This window comes from Protopterus annectens, chromosome 4.part1 (assembly GCF_019279795.1).
Source record: "Protopterus annectens isolate FY-2018-M chromosome 4.part1, PAN1.0, whole genome shotgun sequence".
Taxonomy (NCBI): Eukaryota; Metazoa; Chordata; order Ceratodontiformes; family Protopteridae; genus Protopterus; species Protopterus annectens.
In genome coordinates, this window is record NC_056734.1 from 444464171 (window position 1) to 444489135 (window position 24965).

General features: G+C 35.1%; 1 protein-coding gene across 7 annotated transcripts in view; it reads right to left on the minus strand.

The window, feature by feature from the left end:
• DOCK10 (dedicator of cytokinesis 10) overlaps nt 1–24965 on the minus strand; it is a 2344342-nt gene that overhangs the window by 1237657 nt on the left and 1081720 nt on the right. For all 7 annotated transcript variants that reach the window (XM_044070265.1, XM_044070268.1, XM_044070269.1 and 4 more), the window contains exon 7: nt 7902–8036. In XM_044070265.1, coding sequence (XP_043926200.1) covers nt 7902–8036 — 135 coding nt within the window. The remainder of the gene's footprint in view (nt 1–7901; nt 8037–24965) is intronic.

Consider the following 24965-nt stretch of genomic DNA (forward strand, 5'->3'; position numbering starts at 1 on the left):
GCAATATAAACAACCATGCGGGTATTACATGTGGATCTACAACGCAGGTTAAAGTCAAGGTTGTTAGCCTTAAACCTATTGGATTCTAAAACGTGCTTACACTGGTTACAATTTTGACATTTGTACATGCCAGGTATTCGAGTGGAGGTATTATCATTGTGTTCCAACAAGGATTTCAAGTTTTTACCTCTCCGAAAAGTAATCTCTGGTTTACTCCCTACTTTACTTAGTACTGCAAAGTTATTCCTAAAGATATTCCAATTCTTTTTAATAATTTCAAATGTAAGATAACTGTCAGTACTGTAAGTCAAAATTAACCTGGTGTTACTGTTAAATGTATTACCAGTGAGAGCCTGACTGGGTGTGACCAGGGTAGAGGTCGTAATAGTGGGAGTACTTTCTCCAACAGTATCTACCCTGAGTAGAGGTAGGTACATACCATTTAGTCTTTTACTAGTAACTTCTCTCACTAAGTTGTCAAGCAGGGATGGTGGATACCCTCTATGTAGGAACATATCAACCAGTGATTTACACTCATTATGGAAATCAACGTCCAGACTCACAATACGAGCAGCCCTAACTAACTGCCCCTTGACAACAGATCTCTTCTGGTAGCTAGGGTGACAGCTGCTGTAATGAAGTAAAGAGTTAGAGTACGTTGGTTTCCTAAAAATCCTGGCTACATATTTACCGAATTCAAGGTTTTTCGCTAACCAAATGTCTAAATAGGCTATGGCACTCTTACTGAATACAGAAGTAAAGGACAAGAAGTCAGTGGAGGAATTGAAGAATTCCAAAAGGGAGTTGCATTCAGGTTCGTTGCCCTTAAATAAAATGAAAATGTCATCCAGGTAACGTGTGTAATACTTAATATTACACATAACTTGACTGTTGTTAAACACATATTCTCGTTCCCAGTATGACATAACCATATTGGCCAGACTGGCCCCACAGGGCGAGCCCATGGCCACCCCTGTTGTTTGTAGGTAAAAATTATCTCCCAGTAAAAAGTAGTTGTTATATAAAATAATCTCAAGGAGTTCTAGCACTAGAGATATTTCTGCAGCAGGTGCTGATTTCTTCTTAAGGGTGATGCCTACCCAATCGCTGGCCAGGGTTGTTCCATCAGTTCTTTACTTAAATTGAGGAATTTATTAAGATAGTTCACACATTTCTATATAGGTAGTAATACCAGAGAGAGTACGAATACGAATGTATGATTTATACAAGCATAATTATTCCTGCATACTCTTTAAATTTAAATTTAAATTTAAATTTATACATACGTATTTATGTATATTTTTTACTTGAATTGATGCACTTTTTATATAAACTGATGCATATTTAGAGGTTTTTGCTTTCACATTTGTTTACATACCTATATTTGCCTTTAGGGACATATAAAATTAAGATCATTAAGAAACAGTTTCTGGGGTTAACTGACTGTTGTACTTGTTGCAGTGCCTGTTTGTGGGACTGCCTTCGTATTTTACTAAGCAGCCTATTTTTATATGTATGTATTTTATTTTTAAGTGTAGCTACTTTTAACTATGGCTACTTTTAAACACATATTTCCTTATAATGCTTTGATTTTTAAGTTGGTTATGTGCTGGTAACATTGACTTTCCATAATTTAGTTTACCCTAATTGTTCTTGTTCTCAGTCAATTAGGGAATTCAGGAATGTATAAAAGCTGTGATTGATCAATGCATTTTGTCTGAGGAAGTCTGTGTACCACACAGACGAAAAGCGCTTTACTATAATAAATTTGTCCTGTGTTCCAGCACGTTTTGATTTTCTTGGCGTTTCCACCTGCATCTACTTGGATCCTTTTTGTGTTTTATTTACCTCTTAGTTCTGTAACAGTTCTAACACTTTCACTAACATCATTCTCAGCATAACCCCTGGCAATAAAAGCTTTCTCTAAATGTTGAGTTTGTTGAACAAATTCATCATTTTTAACACTGAGAAAAAAAATTGTGTACAGAGTTACCTGGAAAATAAAAAAAAAAAAACATTGGATAACATAATAAAAAAGATCAAGAAGATAAAGAATACAAAGAATTGTTATTTTAAATCAGAGGCCTGGTTACAGGCATAGAATCTTATGCTTATATACAGTAGATTTTCAGTAGAGGCCCAGGGAGAAAAGCTCCAATATAGGCAATAGTATCTTAGCATACAATATATACAATAAAAGGAAGTTACATTACATTATTTTAGATTAGACAATAGAGGGTGAGTTCTTTTAGAGAAGTAAGTCTTGAAACAGTGCTGAGAGGAAGTCTCTTTTAATGCTAGGAAGGGGTTAGTGTTCTAGTTACAATTGACAGGCATGATAAAACAACAGAGCAGATAAGTAAAGGGAGTGGGAGATAGGGAATAAGATGTTAGGGTTAGAGCAGGGGCATAGGCAGTGTGTTTTGAGATATTCTTTAAGATATTTTGTGAAGAGTAATGTGGAAGAAAGTGATGAGAGTTCCTTAGGAAGCTGGTTCCAGGTCTCTCCCGCTGTGTTAGGGAATAGTGAGTCCCCGGCCTTGTTGTTAGATTTAGTACTGGAGACTAGAAGCTTATTAGCAGAGCGTAGTGTTGCCAGATTTTTGTATGGGGTAATCAGACTAGTGAGGATTGGAGTATTGTTAGGGTGGTAGAGAATCTTTTGGGTGATAGTAAGTTGCTGACAAAGTAGTTGGTTCTGTAGTTCTAGCCATCCTAGCTCTTTAAGGTTGTGACAGTGATGGGTTCTAAAAGGGGAGGCAGTGGCAAATCTGGCAATGTTATTATAGCTGGTTGCAAGTTTGCTAAGGTTGTTTTTAGATAGGTTAGTATAAATGGCAGAGGCATAAAACAGGGTAGAGATAAGCTGAGTTTGGGCAATGGTAGTTCTAGATAATGGTATGACGAAGGGTTTGATTCTATACAGGGAGCCTAGTTTTCTGTTGACTGATTTTATAGTAGTATTAATATGATCATCATAGCTAGGATAGTTACTGTTTAACTTATTAGTTGCAAGCCAATTGTGTACTTATTGTGAGTTGCGACTTTCTTCCACATATAATTTTAATATAAAAATAAATTGCAGCCATAATGATAGGAATATATTTAGTTATAAATATACTTGTATGCAGTACACCTTAGATATAATATCATATAATTCAGTTTGCAAATTATTAGCAGTGTATGCTCAAGATGTTTTAATATAGTGCTTTGTTGTATATCTAAAATGTGGCTGTAAATGGTTCATATAGATTGAACCATCAAGCTAACAAACAGAAAATAAATAAATATGCCAACATCACAAGCTTTCATTCACACAATGCAGTCTTTACTCCTATATATGCATCACTGCAATATTTTCATACTAAATTGTTAAAGCATTCTTGTTATGGCTGTGCTGAAAAAAGGCAAAAAATGTTCAGCTACTAGTAAAATAAAACTAGAGAAAGAAAACCAAGTATTACTCAGCAGCTGATGACACCAACTGTGGTCACAAAGCCGTCTTAAAAATCTGTGGCTACTGTGAATGTACTGAGAAAAATATTCAATAGTGCTGATAGCAGTTGATGTGAAAATGAAATAAATCCTAAGAAAATACCTTTGAATGAACTAAAAAGAGAGGAAAAAACTGTGACTAAGAAGACAGAGTTTGAAAGAGTATACAGATACAGCAATGAGGTAAGCATAAAGTGAGTTAAAAATAATTTCCTGATGGCCATATTTAGGAAGGTCTGAGAGGAGAGGGCAATGGGAGGCAGACCTGAAAGATACAGTAAAATTAATAAAGAACACATTATTAGTCAGGTAGTAATCCTTAGTAGAATACATGAATGGCAGAAAAACATTGATGGTATTGTACCTTCCACTGAACCACTGTTGTTCGTCACACAGAAGGCTGTACTTGTACTTCATTTCAGAGGTTTTTACAGCTGGCAGAAGCAAGAAGGTTGTAACATGTTAGGAGGTCAGCCTGGGTAACATTTGGTGTGAAGTATACAATGGAGTCAACACTTGTATGATTCCCACTCTGAAATGACAGTTCTCCTACTGGTCATAAATTCAAATGTATATGCATCGAATTTTAAGAGATTATAAGTTTGAATGTGGTTGCTATTTGTTATGGTAGTCAGTAATTTTAGGGTTAGATATTAGGTTACTATTGCACTTTTTGGTTTTATGTAATATTAGGAGGATTAGGGTTAAGGTTATGATTAGAGTTAAGTTAAGGTTTAAGGGTTTGCTTTCCAAAGTAGTGCTTTGTGTTTGCAATACTCTTCAAACTTACGAATTTTGAACTAGTGGGGTCAAACTTGTGACACTTTTAATTTTTGGAATTTTGAACTGGAGATGTCATGCTAGTCATTACAACAATCTGGTGTTACATTTTGGTGAAGGGATGCTAAAGACATTCAAAAGATCTAATTTTAATAGCAGACTGGTATATATCCATATGTTAATTGTTTGCACATTAAAAAGCTGGGATGGATTCCCAAATTTACATTGTGGGCTAGAACAAGATATCATATCAGTGCATGAGCGTTTTGACATGTTTGTTTCTAAAAAAAAACATTTTCTCTCTGCTTAGTGATACTGGTGTATAATAATTGACTGTATCAGAAAAGTTTTCAAACATCGATTTTGCAATAAGACAGTACTTTAATACATTTGTGTATGAAGTTTTAAAATACGTATTTTAGGTTAAAATAATATTCAGTTTAAAGCTAACAAAGTCCAACAGAGTGATAGTGCAAAACTGTATACCAACTGCATGTACTGTGTACAAAACACTGTAATATGGATAACAGCTCATTTTAAAATACACAATAATGGAAAGGGAAGTAGCAAAGCAGTTTAAGTGACAAGCAGAACATCTATGTTGAAATCCCATTTGAATAATGAGACATTTTACAATCTACTATTGTGATAACTTGCTACAGCATGTCTGTGAACTAGGTGTGGCCTTTAATTTGCCACTTAAACTTTATTTCAGTGCATTCATTTCTCATCCATGGCTGGTATCATCTGTTTTGTACTTCCACAGATTTTTTTTTTTCAAATAGTGAAACAAATCTTTATTAGTGGAGCCAGTCACAGAATAAGTAGTCTTAAAATGTTTAGGCTTTTCACAAGTATGGGGTGATTATCCAGTCTCAACTTTCTCCTCATTCTATTGCAAAGACAGATAGTGCCCTGACTGTTCTCATGTGATAAGGGTTTGATTAGTGGTCCTGGCTCTGGATGAGTCATGTAGGGAGTGGTTGCAGTGAAGGGGAGTGGCCAACTGGCCTCTCTGGGTAACAAAGAACAGTCACTGCTGAGTGACATTCAATACAAGTATAAATGCCAGTTTTAAATTCTAAATGAATCAGCAATCTGTAGTATGTAAGAGAATTTGAACTCTAATTTTTAGGGTGTCAAAGTCCCCCCATATCCCCAAGTGGAGTGGAATTCCCCTTTATACCACCTTGCATAACATAAAAAACTCAATGCCTTCTGTACCTCAAGGGAAAGGAATTTACCCTGTAGTGGCTTATTATGAAAAATACCATATTTATGCACCAAACAAAAGCCACAAAAGTAAGCTTCAAAAACTGCATGTTAATGTCACAATATATGTGCTTGGCTATGCCCATGCTCAAGATGAATTGCAGAGAAGGTCAAAGAGAACAGGGATTTGCATGCACCTGGAAGCACAGAGGGGAGTGTAATCTCTTTGGTGGAGAATGAAGAGATTAGCACTGCTGTTGTATGGGTAGGGCTAGGGCTGCTTGAAGGCAACACTCTTTTGTAAGTGAGAGGATGTCCTTCTTGGCAGCCTATTGCACACCCCTCCATAGCACTGTAGTGGGTGTGTGGTGTAGGGATAGGAAGAAAATCCTAAATATGCTAAAAACACCCATGATGACTGCCTGGATGATTATCCTCTTGCTCAGCTCTCAGCTAGTTAGGAATGAATGGAAGGACTGGTCAAGAGAGGGTTTGATGATCAGCAGATATCAGGGGCAAGGAGTCACAAAATGAAAAAAAAAAAAAAACTTTCTTCTCCTTGGACAGGAAGTACACAGAGCCAAAAAAATATCCATCATTAAACACAGGTCTGAATGCAAGGATGCTGGTCAGTGCATATCACCCATCTCCATCTACCCTGTACCCTAACCACTGACCGACAATCTAACAGCTGCTGCTAGGATCTAGGCATTCAGTCAGTGCTGCATCGGTCACTATAATACAACCTCAGACTGAATGATCTGATTACTTCAGGGCCTGCAATTCAAGTAGCTAAAACCATTAAATCAAACTTGATATCTGTAAATTAATAAGCAGGAAATGTTTCCTCTTTTGTCTTTGTAGCATCCTTTCATAAGAACGAGTGCACATATTTACAAACACACATGCATAAAATAGTGCAGGAAAACTAAATATTTTGACTTGAAATGCTCAACATAAGCTGACTTAGTAGTGCATTGGCAGGACATCTGTCCTAACAAATGGAGATTACAGATTGAGTCAGGAAACTAGAGTGTTAGCAGGGAAAGGGCAGACTAAGTTTCTGTCCTTAGTTTGGGAGGAAGATTTTAGCAGGCCCCTTTACACAGGAGGTCTGTTGGTGAAAACAACCAAAGTTATCCATGGATGTAGTCTGCCTACTGACAGGAGGTGGCAGCTGTATTTGAAGTCACAAACAGAGCATGGCATGTCTCTGATGACAATGCACACCAATAAAAAGAAGTCAGAATGGTATGTGGAACCACTAGCACTTTCCCAGGAAATGCCAACTAGTAGTAAGGAGGTCAAAGCTGTGTAGCTTGTAAACAATTAATAAGAGGATGTGCTACAGATACCATGCACTAGAAAACCAGACCCTGGCCCAAGGCCTAAGCATACAACCTCTTCTAAACACAATTAACCTAGACACTTTTTCAGAATGCCTTAGGAAAATATATAAGAAAACAGTAATGAAATGCATTATAAAAAGTACAAGACCTGAGTTACGTATTTTACAAGGTCAGCAATGATGTTTCCCTTGCAATGACATAAGCAATCCTTCACAGTTCCATTCACATATGAACCAGTTCATACTGATGGAAGCAGCATTACCATCTCTATGGTCATGTGCTATCCTGAGTGAACTCAAAAGTGCTTGAAGCAGTTTAGGAATTATAATTGACAAGATTTTTAATAAAACTGATGCCCATAAATATAAACTATATTGATCTTTTTCAGGTAACTGATTCACAGAAGGAAACCACAATGATGGAACACTTTGACACTGCTGTCTCAAAGCACGTGGTTCTTCAATTCAGTTCTCAGTTCTGTGGAGATGGCATATCCTCCTCATGTCTATATGGGGGGGTTTCACTGCGTGATCATTCCACAGATGTATCATAGACTGAATGGCAATCCTCCAAACTGGTATAAGGTGTGCATGCCATATGTGAATGTGTTTGTGAGTACACTCACATTGAGATAGGTTAGCATACTGTTCTGGATTAGTTTCTCTGGTTATGTTTACTAAGTGCCAGGAGAGGTCATATATCCCTCAAAAAATAATTCAATATAAATTACTAGCAGAGATTCAAATGCTGAACAGCTCTGAAACAGTTTTGTTTTACTGGTAAGTTAGGACAGCGGTATATCCTGCAGAGCAGTTCTGCAACCATATCAGTTTATAATCATACAATAGCAAAGAGTAATTTGAAAAGTGATTTCTCATGTTGGAGAAGTACCACACTTCCAGCATATCAAGGCAGCAAATCACTTCAGAAAAGCACTAACATTTCATAATGTTTAAATGGTGAAAAAATATAAAGAACTAGAATGTATATTTTGAAAGCATTCTGCGCTGATAAAAATGCAATTAGATTTTTTATGGTGTTAAACATGAGAGTAAGATAACTTACCGGTACTACCCCTGTACAAGAATCCAAAAATATGCACCCCTTTTGCTCCTTAGATATTTTTTCATCTTTATAAAAATTCATAATATAGGAATTGTCCTGTAGCTGAGTGAGTTGGAAGTATCTCCTTTTGAAAGACTGGAATAAATAATCATAGACATAGTTAAAATTAAATCCCAGTGTTTTTTAATCATACATGCAAGTAAAATGGGTTTGTAAATGTCAAATATGTAGGTCTACACATGAGAAAACATCATTTACGAAATCTGAAAATAACATATAACTGCTATGTACAAAAATGAACACATGCCATCAAACCTCTTACATGATTAACACTTCTAATCACCTGGTAGCGAAATAACTTCAGCTGATGCCAGTGTTATTACAACCTGTTTTCTGCAGACACATTTGCATTTTTTATTCTTTTGATCACACCCACCCACAAGTGATTCTTATCATCCACAGTTAGTTTCATCGTGATAAGTTCAAAGACAGAAAAACATATTTTTGGTTTATTTATTCATTAAAGTACATAAAAAGGTTAAACATGTAACAACCACGCATAGACTTTTATAACACAAGAACCACTCATCAAAATGTTTAGATTTTAGTCTGTGTTGGATAAACTACTTTTGCTAGATAAATCCACAACCTACAAGTTCCCAACTCATTTTTTTATATTTGTGGTCCTTATGGAGCAGGCCATAAGCTGCCACTGGACCATCTCATTGATATGTGATGCAGGGAGTCACTCCTGACCTTCCAAGACCTGATGAAAATCTTTTCCATTGTCTGAAATTAGAGTTAGGCATCCCAGTGTAGCATTATACATGAGGTCATAGGGAATTTTTTGTTGCATTCCCCATCCTTTCTCTACCTCTGTGCCCAGTGTGCAATATAACATCTGTCGGTACATGTTTCTGTCATTTGTAAGCATGGGGTGCATACCACAGTATCACAACCAAGGCTACTTATGCTTAGGATCCCTGCTTATGATCACTTTCTGTCTCCCCTCAGAATAGGTGGGCAAGTGAGTAAAATACCACTGCCTTTCCTATTCTCCTCCCAGTTAGCTCCTCAGATCCTGGGTTCACTAGCTAAACCAGTTCACCTGGGTTACAGTCAGAGTTCCCTCACCCTGTGTCATGAAGCCAACTAGTTGTCCCCTCATATTCTTGAAATTCCTGACAGCACTGGAAGATACTGCCTTCTAGTGGTATAATTATGAAGGGGTGAAGGGTAACAGACTCCAGTTGCTCTTAATTTCAGTGTCTGTATTTTGTGCCAGTACTGCATTTGCTACACTGTTTTTTCTTGGTTTGTTTTGTTCCCATATGTAAAGTTGAGATGGACATCAAATTGAGGGGGCATAGCTAGCTTGACTTCTGCAGCCTCATAAGATAGCCTCTGTAGTACATCCATCAAGCTTTATGTGAAGACAAACATAATCATTTGCTACATTATTTCTGACCTCATCATTCTTTATCCTCAGATGGTACCTGCTTTATCTTTTGTGCCTCTCTTTGGAAGCCTACATTACTGTGATCTCTAGGGGAGATAATGTGTCATGCTGTACTACAGCTTTTCTGTAAAAGCATCCATATTATGTTTCCTTAATGTCTCTGTTTCTCTCCTCATCAGTCTCCAGGAAGACTAATGCTTTCTTACTGTACAGCACCATTTTTAAAGGCATGCACATTACAGCTCCTTGCTTCCTCAGGCACCTGCTTATGCTGATACTGTGCCACTTTGCACTCCTGTGAACTGTTTCTTCTGATACATTCTTTTAGAAAAATCAATCTCCAAAATGGTACAAAATTCTTCATAAGGTCTCAACAACTGTCATTACAGAACCCTAACAATTCCATTTTTGTAAGAATTATGTCTCATCTAATGCATCCTAGTTTTCAATCTACAGCTCCCCTAAGCCACTTTTGTACTGATTTGTTTGTAATTTTTATAATGGATACAAGTTGTTTACCACTTTTGTACTGATTTGTTTGTAATTTTTATAATGGATACAAGCTGTTTACCACTTTGTACTGATTTGTTTGTCATTTTTGTAATGGATACAAGTTGTTTACCACTTTTGTATTGATTTGTTTGTAATTTTTACAATGGATACAAGTTGTTTACCACTTTGTACTGATTTATTTGTCATTTTTATAATGGATACAAGTTGTTTACCACTTTTGTATTGATTTGTTTGTAATTTTTATAATGGATACAAGTTGTTTACCACTTTTGTATTGATTTGTTTGTCATTTTTATAATGGATACAAGTTGTTTACCACTTTTGTACTGATTTGTTTGTCATTTTTATAATGGATACAAGTTGTTTACCACTTTTGTACTGATTTGTTTGTCATTTTTATAATGGATACAAGTTGTTTACCACTTTTGTACTGATTTGTTTGTCATTTTATAATGGATACAAGTTGTTTACCACTTTTGTACTGATTTGTTTGTCATTTTTATAATGGATACAAGTTGTTTACCACTTTTGTACTGATTTGTTTGTCATTTTTATAATGGATACAAGTTGTTTACCACTTTGTACTGATTTGTTTGTCATTTTTATAATGGATACAAGTTGTTTACCACTTTTGTATTGATTTGTTTGTAATTTTTATAATGGATACAAGTTATTTACCACTTTGTACTGATTTGTTTGTCATTTTTGTAATGGATACAAGTTGTTTACCACTTTTGTATTGATTTGTTTGTCATTTTTATAATGGATACAAGTTGTTTACCACTTTTGTACTGATTTGTTTGTCATTTTTATAATGGATACAAGTTGTTTACCATTTTTGTACTGATTTGTTTGTCATTTTTATAATGGATACAAGTTGTTTACCACTTTTGTACTGATTTGTTTGTCATTTTTATAATGGATACAAGTTGTTTACCACTTTTGTACTGATTTGTTTGTCATTTTTATAATGGATACAAGTTGTTTACCACTTTTGTACTGATTTGTTTGTCATTTTTATAATGGATACAAGTTGTTTACCACTTTTGTACTGATTTGTTTGTCAGTTTTATAATGGATAAAAGTTGTTTACCATTTTTGTACTGATTTGTTTGTCATTTTTATAATGGATACAAGTTGTTTACCACTTTTGTACTGATTTGTTTGTCATTTTTATAATGGATACAAGTTGTTTACCACTTTTGTACTGATTTGTTTGCAATTTTTATAATGGATACAAGTTGTTTACCACTTTTGTACTGATTTGTTTGTAATTTTTATAATGGATACAAGTTGTTTACCACTTGTGTATTGATTTGTTTGTAATTTTCATAATGGATACAAGTTGTTTACCACTTTTGTACTGATTTGTTTGTAATTTTTATAAGGGATACAAGTTTACCACTTTTGTACTGATTTGTTTGAAATTTTTATAATGGATACAAGTTGTTTACCACTTTTGTACTGATTTGTTTGTAATTTTTATAATGGATACAAGTTGTTTACCACTTGTGTATTGAGTTGTTTGTAATTTTTATAATGGATACAAGTTGTTTACCACTTTTGTACTGATTTGTTTGTAATTTTTATAATGGATACAAGTTGTTTACCACTTGTGTATTGAGTTGTTTGTAATTTTTATAATGGATACAAGTTGTTTACCACTTTTGTACTGATTTGTTTGTAATTTTGTAGTTTGTTTACCACTTTTGTACTGATTTGTTTGTAATTTTTATAATGGATACAAGTTGTTTACCACTTGTGTATTGATTTGTTTGTAATTTTTATAACGGATACAAGTTGTTTACCACTTTTGTACTGATTTGTTTGTCATTTTTATAATGGATACAAATTGTTTACCACTTTTGTACTGATTTGTTTGTAATTTTTATAATGGATACAAGTTGTTTACCACTTGTGTATTGATTTGTTTGTAATTTTTATAATGGATACAAGTTGTTTACTTTCTTCACTTTTTTCTACTTGGTATGATTTCTCCACTAGTTTTTCGGTTTTACATTTATTTGTTTCCCAGTATTATTTATTTGGATTTTGCAGCAGTAAAACTAAACTACTCTATTTCTAAAGATTTATTTGCAAACTTATTGTATTTATACTAATAACATGAATATAGTGCAATTATTTTTTTATATAAAACTGCAGCAGTACAACTTCATAAACAGCACCTACCATCTATGAAATAACAATACAGGAAATATATTTCTAACTTTGAGGAGGAGGGATTCAAAAAGTTAACACTAGTATTTCACTAACAGTGCTTCATTGTTGTGTTCTAATAGTGCTATGAAATGCACTAGTGATACAGAGAAAAGCAAGAGCACAAAGGCAGGCGTCCAGTCTGGTGGACCCCAGCCATAAATAAACTGTACGACAGAAGGAGGAAGCTACTACATGATAGAGCAAAATCCCTAAAAGGGAAGGCATCTCTGATCAGTACTAGCAAAAAATTACGATCCCTCATAAAATCCTCCAAGGCCAGCTTCAAGAGAAAAACTGCACAGGACACTAAAGACAATCATAAGGCTTTTTTCAGTTATGTTAGGAACCTGCGATGCAACTCCCAGACTTGTTCTGAGTTGATTCTAAATGACAAAAAATACACTGAACCCACAGACATCGCCAATATCCTGGCAGACAGGTTCAGTGCAAACTCCCCCCCCCCCCAAAAGAGAAAATATCTATCCTGGCAGAGTGCAGCCTCCCCAACATCTCTGATGCTCAGGTGAAGGCCGCCCTCTCCAAAGCAAAAAACACTGCTTCCATGGGACCAGATGGCATCCCGGGTTGCGTCCTACATGAACTCCAAGAAGAACTAATCCCTCAAGTAAAACTGCTGTACAATCTCAGCCTCACTACAGGATATGTGCCCAAAGAATGGCGTACAGCAACAGTGGTCCCACTCCACAAAGGTGGCGCCTCTGCGGACCCTGGAAACTATCGCCCCATAAGCCTGACTAGCCTAGTATGCAAGGCTATGGAGAGGATCATCATGGAACTCATAAACAAAGACATTGGGGACCTACAGACACTAGATCCTACCCAATTTGGCCTCGTCAAGGGCAGATCCTGCCTTTTGAACCTGGTCGACTTCTTCAAAACAGTCACCAAGGCCATAGATGAAGGGAAGGTAGTCCACACAACCTATCTGGACCTTGCAAAGGCATTTGACACAATACCCCACTCGGGCATCATAGATAAGCTATCCAGCCTAAATATAAACCCCTATGTCACAAGATGGGTCACAAACTGGCTCAAAGACAGAACCCACAGAGTCAGAGTTGCTGGAGCCATGTCAGACTTGAAACCGGTCACAAGTGGCATCCCACAAGGTTCTGTCCTGGGACCTCTCTTGTTTGGTATTTACTTTTCTGAGGTACAGGTCAACGTGGGAGGACTATGGCTCACCAAGTTCACAGATGACTGCAAACTGGGTGCCATAATCGACTCTCCAGCTGACAAAAACATCCTTCAAAAAGATCTCGCAGAGACGGATAACTGGTGCCAGAGCCATGGTCTAAAGCTAAATGCCAAAAAGTGTATAGTCATACCCTTTGGCAAAAACAATGTGCCCACAAATTACCACATAGGTGGTAACCCATTAAGTACAGAGAAAGTAATTAGGGATCTGGGGACCCAAGTTGATAGCAATCTCTCCTTTGACAACCACATTGCCAAAGTGGTTAGAAAGAACTTCTACATAGCCCACCTCATCATGAAAGGATTCACATCTAGATCAAGAGAGGTAATCGTGCCCCTTTATTCATCCCTCATCAGGCCCATCATAGAATACAATGCCCCCTTTAGGATGTACCTTACCCGACACCTGCAGCAATTAGAAAGACCCCAAAAGTACCTCACCAGGAGGATCAAGGGACTCAAACAGATGCCATATGCTGCTCGGTTAAAAAAACTCCAGCTCTACTCAGTTGCATACCACCTACTTTGAGGCGATCTATGCCTGACATATAAAGCTATGTCCAATCCAGAATTAATGGACATGCTCCACCTCAGTAAATCTAAATCCCTTAGAGCCATGCGCTCGAGGGACTTGAACCTCAGCACAGAAATAAATAGAACATGCTGGATGGACAGATTCATAACCCAGAGGCTCCCTTCGCTCTGGAATAGAATTCCAATTCATGTTAGGCAGAGCACCTCACTGACTCTCTTCAAGAAGAATCTTGATGAGTGGATGGGGGATCATAGGTTTGTCCCAGGGATTACTTCCGTGTCACTATTAGACAGAGACACAGTAAACTAAACTTTAAAAAGGGCACAGTATACTCAAATCAAGGGGTGGCGTAAGCCAAACACAATCGGGCTAGGCTTATAAATGCCCCAGGGCAGATAACCTAGTATGAACCTATGAACCTATGAACAAAAGCTCATTAGTGACTCATTTGCATATCTCTGAATCATACACCTAATGCAGTTGGAGCAGGTGCTTTACTATTCCTTCTGCCACCACATATACATGCACGAGCACACACACAAACACATTCAGATGGACAAGCAATCATACAGACTCCTGGTCAGTCACACACACACACATTTCACATATAGCCTTTCACTCCTTGCCTGCTATGTCACCAACTGTGTTGTTACTTCCATAGACAGCAATGTCTGCACACTGTAAAATAGCATGTTTAGTCTCAGATGCTTTGCTCCAAAACAACGCTGCAGAGTTTATATTTCAATCCTGGAGTAAGGCTATCAGGCAGAGTGCATGGTTAATTTACATTAGCCATGCCCATTGTTTGTCTCATTCACACGCCCTGTTATCCTGCAGACCACTGTAGTGCTACTTGTCTGAAACTTCATACTACTAACGTACTACATCACTTATGAGTTACTCCCTCACAGATTGCTGAAAAATCCTGCTAGAAATAGGGTTGTGTAGTTTGTAATGCATTTCATTATCTGAAGAACCAGAAAATGAGATATGAACATTACAAAGAATCACATTAATAGAATGGTATAACATTTTGCACATAAACAATAGAACAGTATCCAAGTTAACTTACTTATAACGAATATGAGAAGATAACCAAAAAACCCCCTACAAATGATGTGACTACAAAGGCAAATACAAATTCATACCTATAAGTTACCATAAATATACATTTGTTTCCATAGATCAGAAAAGACTGTTATCAAGTGAGATAACTATCTTGCTCTGGAAGCTGTCTGAAGGTCTAAGCATATTTGTTTGATCTTAATAGGTCAAAGCATTTTGAAAGAAATATAAGTAGACCTTTACAGTAACATTTATCTGGTATCTTCCAATGTGAAGAAATTTGCAATCTGATAATAACTGCATTTTGTATAAACCAAATTCTGTAATTCTGTGAGAGCAATGAAGATCATGAAACATCTGCAAGTATCCAGAGTTTCAGCTTCAGTGGTAGAAACACCCCATAAATGCCACATAGAGTAGATACTAAAGTAGACCAGACAGGGACAGTCTCAAAATGTGTAGTAGTCATCAGCTGTTGCCCACTCATACTGAATACATACACCATGTCAGAGAACCCCCTGGTCCTGGCTAAGGGAGTATAGGAGTGTGCTCAACATCTTTTTAAAATGAGTCCAAAGTGATGTTGCAATAGTCTTGTCGTGTGTTTTCAACAACTGAGGACTCACACATGAAAACATGGGGCAAGCACAGGAGACAAAGAAGAGCTAGAAATAACTTTTTCTGGCATTTTACAAGTAAACTGAGTATCCTTTTGAAGTACTGAGAAACAGAATTAGGATGATTAAAACAAAATAATAGGCTCACGGATGTCACTCAGAAAAGATTTAATTCACCACAAACAAAATAAAATAAAATAATTTCACGTATAATTGTGAATGTAGTACTTAGCGCTTTCACCCTGCATAACAAAAGGGCATCTTCAGAGTACAAAAACTAATTAGAACGTACTGCATTTAAATAAAAGCCAGTAACCAAAGTCATCTTTGATAGGTTGTACAATTAACAAGGAACCATCAGTAATTTAAAAAAATATATACCTAATTTCAGTATGTGTCACAGTGTTTGTGTATAAAACAATTTGTCAACTAATGTATACATTTATATCTGATTGTCATAACATGTATTACCTCACTACACCTACAGTATTCACTCAACCTATAAAAATAATAATAATAACATTAAAATTCAATAAAGCATGTTTGTAAATATATACATAAATATAAACAGAATAGAGAAATATATACATAAATATAAACAGAATAGAGAAGGAAACAGACAAAGAGGTTTCACCATTCATATAGTACTGTAAAAAATTAAAAATTAAAATATTAAAATGTATATATATATATATATATATATATATATATAATTATGTATTTCTAAAACAGAGATGTATTTATAATAAACTAAATAGCAAAAACTAAATAGCAATTTCAACAAGCTTGTCTTCAGTAACCCTAATTCATATATATCTTACAAAATTAATAATTATATATGTGTATAATGGTATAATTAATTAAATAAATAATTACAGATGTAAATATGAACTATTATAATAAATATTACTTGTATAAAAAAACTAATAATAGGTATAAAAATGTCTATGTTCATGTTTATAAAAACCTGTGTACTGCGTTGTGATGTGTTAAACAACTTGGTATTGTATCAAATAACTTGAGATTTTAATTTTAAAATACTAGATATAGAAATGTGATCATTAATGCCTGGAAATGTACCTGCATTTAGTCTCAACTGCCAAATACATTCTCTGGCTTCCAATAAGACATTAAAGTCACCTCCTTTGTAAGTTTCTGTAGAAATTCTATCTATGACAAAGAATATGAATCTCTTGAAGTTGTGACATTTAGTACTATGAACATATAAGGAATTCACAATTCTTTTGTTTTTGATGTCTCTATTGTGTTCCATTACATGCTCCTTTAATTCCCTTATAGTTTTGCCCACATAGAATGCTGGGCATGATGTACATGAAGCTAAATAAATCACCATTTTTGTGTTGCAGTTACAGTGTCCAGCAAACATCTAATGGATCTTCCATAACCATGAACCATAACATATGGTCCATCATTTATAAACTTGCAACATTTGCAAAACCCACATTTGTTCATTTTAGACATATTAAATGTGTTGTCACTACTATTGTGTTCCATGTACTGTTTTAAATTCATGCCTCGGCTAAAACTAATCCTAGGAACAGATCCTATCGTAAGGTAAAACTCTTCCTTATTGTTAAAAACACTAATCCAACAGTCTTTCAATATTTTGACAATACCTTGTGATTGTTCATTGTATGGTAGTACAAAGGCATCCCTTCTATTAATGCCTAGATTGTCATCCTGACTGTTGCATAGACCATGCTTAATAATGGGTCTAAATGTGGTGTACCTTTTCTTTGTAACTTCTTCTTTTAACTGTTGTAATAAAAAATCGGGGTATCCCCTATCCAAAAACATGTTAGTAAGGACCTCAAGTTCAAGTTCAAATCTGTCATCCTCACTCACTATTCGAGATAATCTCACCATTTGTCCCTTCACAAGGTTTTTCTTTTGAAAGTGTGGGTGACAACTACAGTAGTGTAGGAAGGAGTTTGAATAAGTTTTTTTCCTAAAAATGTTGGATTCTAATATATCATTCTTATCGTAAAAAAGAACATCTAAAAACTCACATGTTTTGCCCTGTATATGACTTGTAAATCTTAAGAACGGTGATGTAGTCTCTAAAAATGTAATAAATTCATTGAGCTCTTCCAAGGATCCCTTCCAAAACAAGATGATGTCATCCAGGTATCTAGCATAGAATGTAATATTGGACCAATAGTTAGATGTAAAAATGTGGTTAGTTTCCCACTGAGCCAGAACTAGATTCGCATAAATGGGGGCACATCTTGCACCCATTGCTACACCTGTCAACTGTTTGTAATATTCTCCTTCCATGTACATGTAATTGTTTAATAAAACCATTTCCATAAGTTCTACTAATAATTTTTGTTTTATTATATGTAAACCACTGTACTTCTCTAGTGTAGCTTCAAACATTTCCAGTCCTAGATCATGTGGGATCACAGAAAACAAATTTGTAACATCTATGGTAACCATAATAATATTATCCTTATAGTGTTCATTGTTGTATAGCCTCACCATATCAATACAGTGCCACGAATCCTTGATAATATGTGAAAATGAGTTTAGAATACCTTTACAATTAAAATCAATATACTTGGCTACCGCTTCTAGTTTGGACCCCTTTGCTGAAACTATTGGTCTAAAAGGGGGGTTGTTGGTATCCTTGTGTGTTTTTGGAATACCAAAAACAGAAGGTGTTATTGGATGCTCTACTGTAAAGTAATCATATTCATCTTTATCAATGATTCCTTCCAACATATAATCTAATAATATCCAGTCTATCTTAGTGAAGGCTCGATTCACCTCATATTTGGATACTTTCCCATAGGTATCATCATCATTCAGTAAATCTGTCATTCTGTTAATATAATCTGTCTCTGTCATAATAACGACTCCACCACCTTTGTCTGGTTTCATCACTCTATATTTCTTCTTAGTACTCAATTCTTTTAAACAAAATCTTTCAGCTTGGGTGAGATTGTCATCCATTATTACATGTTTTTTCAACTCTCTCCGTAGTTGTGTCTCACATAACATCTCAAAAATCTGTATCATGGGGTTCTGAGGTGGAATAAAAGTACTGCTTCTTTTTAAGGTAAAACTTCCTGTGTCCGGTTCAATTCTTTTTACTTGGTTGGAAAAGAACATCTTCAAATTAAGCAACCTAGTATAAACCTTAAAATTAATAAGAATTCTACCTATGTTATATTTAAAATTCGGGACAAATGTAAAACCTCTCTTGAATAAGGAGACATATTCAGTACCAAAATGTGTTCCTGTGTAATTGTATAAGGTAAAACCATCTACATTGACAATAAAAGATTCAGTTGTCATTTCTTCTAAACAATTTAAATCTTCGGGGGGATGTAATGTGTCTAATGTCAAATTAGAGGTGTCCCCATTCTCGCTTGTGACTTCAAATGGTGTTATCATATCTGTTCCATCAGGACTGAGTACATTACAAGGAATAATTAATTCATTTAATACATCATTGTTTAGTGATACTGTTGATTCTTTCTGTTTGTTTGGAAGTTCCTGTATTGTGTTGGATACCATGGTGGTCCCTGATACCGGTCGCGTAACCTCTCGGACCTCCTCAATACAGGTTCCTCTAAAAAACATTGTCAAACTCAGAGTCCACTACACTTCTCTTTCTGTTGTCCTGATTTCTATCAACATTATACCCATCTCTATCAAGTCCAGTGTCTTTAACAAATTCATCTACATCTGGATATTGCTTTTGTTTTAAATTCTTAAATTCTTTAAAATGTGAGTAAACGTGTTTGTTGTTGTAATCATAACCATCTCTTAACAGTTTCTTGTTCTTATACTCTAAACCTCTCATAACAAATTTATCCATGTTGTTGAGAATACTGTCTAAACGATGTTTATTGACTTCAAACAGCAAGTCCTTCCTTATACTTTTATCTAAATCTGTTAAAACTAAATTCAATTTGTTTAATTTAATGTTATTGTTCCTTATGATTAAATGCAATAATTCCAAACCAGTTTTATCAAATAATTTAAACAATTCATCACACAATTCATTATCTAGTTCAAAACCAAATGGCAGTTTAAAAATTCTTAGTCCTTTTGGAACTTGTTCAAGTTCTATAGATCTTTCTAAAAAAGCATTGTCCATCTGTAACGTTTTGAACTGCTTTAGTGTCTTTTCAAAATCGGAGAACTGCTGATTCAAACTACCCATGTCTTTAATGTTAGATTTAACCACTGTTGCAAAACTCGGAGCTTGTAAAATATCTTTTAGGTTAGTGTAACATTTAGTATTGTTGAACAGTACCTTGTTGCCGTCTCCAGCGTTCAACACAGGGTTCGAAGGTAGAATAACTACCTTTGGATTTCTAGCACTATTTCTAGTGCTACTGTTGTTTCCTCCTCCAATGGAACCAGGTGAACAATGACTAGCCGACGGATGCGTTGGTGAAGCACCAGGCGTTGAGTGCAGCGTGTAAATTTGCTCCTGTGTCTCCGTTAAGGTAACGTTACATTCTTGTTGTTTGTTACCACATAAATCCTTAACAGCTAGCAGGAAGCGCTGCGTAGCTTCTAAATGCTGTATAAGCAACTACTCCATGGAAATTTCAGCCAAAATCAACGGTGTAGTGAAAAGTCAAACAGTAAATCCAAACGTGATGTTTTGGAATCAGATCAGTAAATCCAACGTAATGTGTGTGGATCAAGAAACCTTCGCCAAGCAGATGATCCTGAGCCCTTGTCAAACTCGTAAACCAACGTAACTGAGCAAACTATTAAAACAAAATAATAGGCTCACGGATGTCACTCAGAAAAGATTTAATTCACCACAAACAAAATAAAATAAAATAATTTCACGTATAATTGTGAATGTAGTACTTAGCGCTTTCACCCTGCATAACAAAAGGGCATCTTCAGAGTACAAAAACTAATTAGAACGTACTGCATTTAAATAAAAGCCAGTAACCAAAGTCATCTTTGATAGGTTGTACAATTAACAAGGAACCATCAGTAATTTAAAAAAATATATACCTAATTTCAGTATGTGTCACAGTGTTTGTGTATAAAACAATTTGTCAACTAATGTATACATTTATATCTGATTGTCATAACATGTATTACCTCACTACACCTACAGTATTCACTCAACCTATAAAAATAATAATAATAACATTAAAATTCAATAAAGCATGTTTGTAAATATATGCATAAATATAAACAGAATAGAGAAATATATACATAAATATAAACAGAATAGAGAAGGAAACAGACAAAGAGGTTTCACCAGAAACGTACAAAGGAGGTGACTTTAATGTCTTATTGGAAGCCAGAGAATGTATTTGGCAGTTGAGACTAAAAGCAGGTACATTTCCAGGCATTAATGATCACATTTCTATATCTAGTATTTTAAAATTAAAATCTCAAGTTATTTGATACAATACCAAGTTGTTTAACACATCACAACACAGTACACAGGTTTTTATAAACATGAACATAGACATTTTTATACCTATTATTAGTTTTTTTTATACAAGTAATATTTATTATAATAGTTCATATTTACATTTGTAATTATTTATTTAATTATTTATACCATTATACACATATACAATTATTAATTCTGTAAGGTATATATGAATTAGGGTTACTGAAGACAAGCTTGTTGAAATTGCTATTTAGTTTTTGCTATTTAGTTTATTATAAATACATCTCTGTTTTAGAAATACATAATTTTATATATATATATATATATATATATATATATATATATATATATACATTTTAATATTTTAATTTTTAATTTTTTACAGTACTATATGAATGGTGAAACCTCTTTGTCTGTTTCCTTCTCTATTCTGTTTATATTTATGTATATATTTCTCTATTCTGTTTATATTTATGTATATATTTACAAACATGCTTTATTGAATTTTAATGTTATTATTATTATTTTTATAGGTTGAGTGAATACTGTAGGTGTAGTGAGGTAATACATGTTATGACAATCAGATATAAATGTATACATTAGTTGACAAATTGTTTTATACACAAACACTGTGACACATACTGAAATTAGGTATATATATTTTTTAATTACTGATGGTTCCTTGTTAATTGTACAACCTATCAAAGATGACTTTGGTTACTGGCTTTTATTTAAATGCAGTATGTTCTAATTAGTTTTTGTACTCTGAAGATGCCCTTTTGTTATGCAGGGTGAAAGCGCTAAGTACTACATTCACAATTATACGTGAAATTATTTTATTTTATTTTGTTTGTGGTGAATTAAATCTTTTCTGAGTGACATCCGTGAGCCTATTATTTTGTTTTAAGAATTAGGATGATGTTGGTTTACTCTGTTGACTACCAATTACCTTTTCTAAGTTAAATGATGCTTGCAGTGGAGAAAGATTTTATGCAATTATTTCCTTTAAAGAAGATGTTATAATAACATTTTTTAACTGAAGATACTGACATAGTTCACAACCATGTAAATGATTTTTCTTGAATATAAGCAAATGATGCACATATTTGTAGCAGATGAAACAAGTTATTAATTCTGTCTACGATGTGTGCCACATAAGGTCTTTCTTTGCCAAAAACAGCTGATGTAGTTACATTTCTGAAGTTGTTTTATAGTCTTAGGTGAATGTGCTGTGTTATGCAACTTATGTAGACCTACAGTCAAGGAGCTCTAATAGCTTAAAGAAAATTATCAGTTGCTGCCCAGCAGTCATAATTCCAATATGGCTCAGCCCACAGAAGGCACTGGTAACAGGTGTTGTGAATACAATGGGTATGAGAAGTGCTGAATCCTAAGGTTTCAGACTGCTTAAATCAAGACTTTCTTCAGGTTGTGTTATCATAACTTTTCTTGAAATTATGCAGCATTTCCCATCACCATTAAATAGTTTAATAAGCAGCTGCTGCATTTTGTTCAGGCATTTGGATGACTTCAGTATAGGGATGTGCCTCAATACATAAATATCTCTGGGGCAGAACATCATTTTACTGGGTTAATGCAACTTAGCCAAGATAAGTGAAGTTGTTTACATGCATATACCACTGCATATGTCATGGAAGTTTTAAAATTCAGCCCTAGCATATGATTAGATGACAGGTAAAGTTACACACTTGGAGGGGGAAGAACACCACATAAAGTATAGGGGTCTAGAAGCATCTAACGGTTCCAGTGTTGCTTATAAATAAATAGTGAGAGAGAGAGTGCAGAACATGGAAACCAACTCTCAAACATTTGGCAGTAAAAACTGAAACTAGTATTCCACACTAATCACTAAGGGATTCACAAACACCAGATGTAATCCAAAAGAAATGTTATTATTGTTAAGGCTTTCATCCAAATGTACAGCATAGGACTTCATCAGAAGAAATAAAAAAAAAAAAAAGAAAAAGAGATTTATATAACAATAAAACACTGATATAACACATAGTGTTATGTCTTCATGCGTCATTTACAAAATATTCACAATACGAAATATAAATAAAATAAAACTAGCCAAACAAATACAATATCAAATATATGATACTACAGTCTAGCAGTGTATAACTCAAGCACACAATTACAGTAATTTCATTTAAATCTGTCTAAATGCTCCAACCATTTTCCACCTCTTGGATTAGACACCATGGATTCCAGCATCCCAGTAGGGTGCATTAAAAGTGCACTGATTAAGCATACTGCAAAATGTAGTAATTTTGAGAAGCTTAAATTTTATATCCTGGACTCTTTGTATATAATGTCATCAAATACAGTGTAAGGTGATAACAATGTACCATATCTTTCATCCCAACTTTTCTTGGTATCACCTTCCAGATTTTCAATTGTGTAACTTACACATGTAAATTCACTTAACCTGTTATTTATTTTTTATTTTATTTTACATTTGTTAACCGGGGGTGTCTGACTGAGCCGAAAAGGCCCTTTTTCAGCAGAGGCCCGGGGAGAAAAGCTCCACAAAGAAAAATTACAGACACATTTAGTTATTTAGACATAATCAGTATACACACAAATTACAAGAGACATGTTTTTACAGTGGTATGCGGCACAAACAAACAGTTACAGTGGAGAGAACAATCAAAAAAGATATTAATTTTAAAAATAAAGGTAAGTAATAGATTTGTGGTATACAGCTGAACTTTGGAATGTAGGTGGAATACATACATAGTACACAGGTACAGTAAATACATTGTAGATTAGCCAGTGTTTGTGAGTAAGATTGAAAAACTATTATAAATTGCTCTAGATTTAGTATGCATATGTTATCCACTTTCACTAGCCTGGGGAGCAATCATGGCACTGCCAACTTTGCTTGAGATGTTGCCTGATGAGGTCTTTAAAGGAGGCTTTGGATGATGTGTTTTGAATGCTAGTAGGGACAGAGTTCCATTTTTTAGCCACCAAACTACTATATAGTGCATCTCCAAAGCTATTGTAGCTGTTGATGACTTCTAGTAGTAGTTTGCTTGATGATCTAAGAGGCCTTTTGGCTGAGTGATGTTGTACTAGGTTTTTGAGGGCAGAACACTTATTGGGGAGGTAATAGATAGAATGACAGAGGCAGAGCTGATTGTAGGTTAGGAGGTTGGGCCGTTCAAGCCAGTGAAGCTGTCTCAAAGCAGTACAGTGATGAGTTCTATATGAGCAATTTGCAGCAAAGCGGGCAATTCTGTTATAGCAAGCTTCCATTTTGCTTAGTTCAGTTTTGTTGAGATTAGTCAGAATGGGAGATGCATAGAGTAGGGTGGATAGAAGTTGGGAGCGAGCAATGGCTGATCTTGTGTTGTTGGTAAGAAATGGTCTCATACGGTAGAGTGACCCCAGTTTGGCATGTACTTTTTTAATAGTTAAGTTCAGATGACTATCAAATTTTAGGTGGGAGTCTATGGTTATTCCCAATAGCTTAGCCTGTGCCACTGGAGCAATTGGAGTAGCATTATGTGGAGTAGATAGTGAATTGACTGTTAGTGTTTTTGTTTGAACTGGTTATAATCATAAGCTGAGTTTTCTTTGGATTGAAGATAAGTTGGGCTTTGGTAAGGTAGTTTTCAACGTCAGAGAATGCTAGTTGAGTTGTTTGCAGGAGGGTGGGAATGTTTTGTGCAGCACAGATTAAGGTAGTGTCATCTGCATACTGAATTATAGATGCATGCTGTGTAGAGGTGTGGAGGTCATTTGTGAAGACTGTGAATAGTAGTGGTCCTAAGATAGAACCCTGTGGGACTCCTATAGTTATGGGCAGCTGAGGAGAGAGAGAATTTTCCCATTTCACAGCTTGGTGCCTGTCAGTTAAGTAGCTTTGGAACCAGGTAAGAGTGGAATTAGATAGATGATATTGGTTTAGTTTGTTTAGCAGGATTTGGTGTGAGACTGTGTCAAATGCTTTGGACATATCCAAAAAAGAGTTGACACTTGCAGGCCTTCATTTTTGAGACAG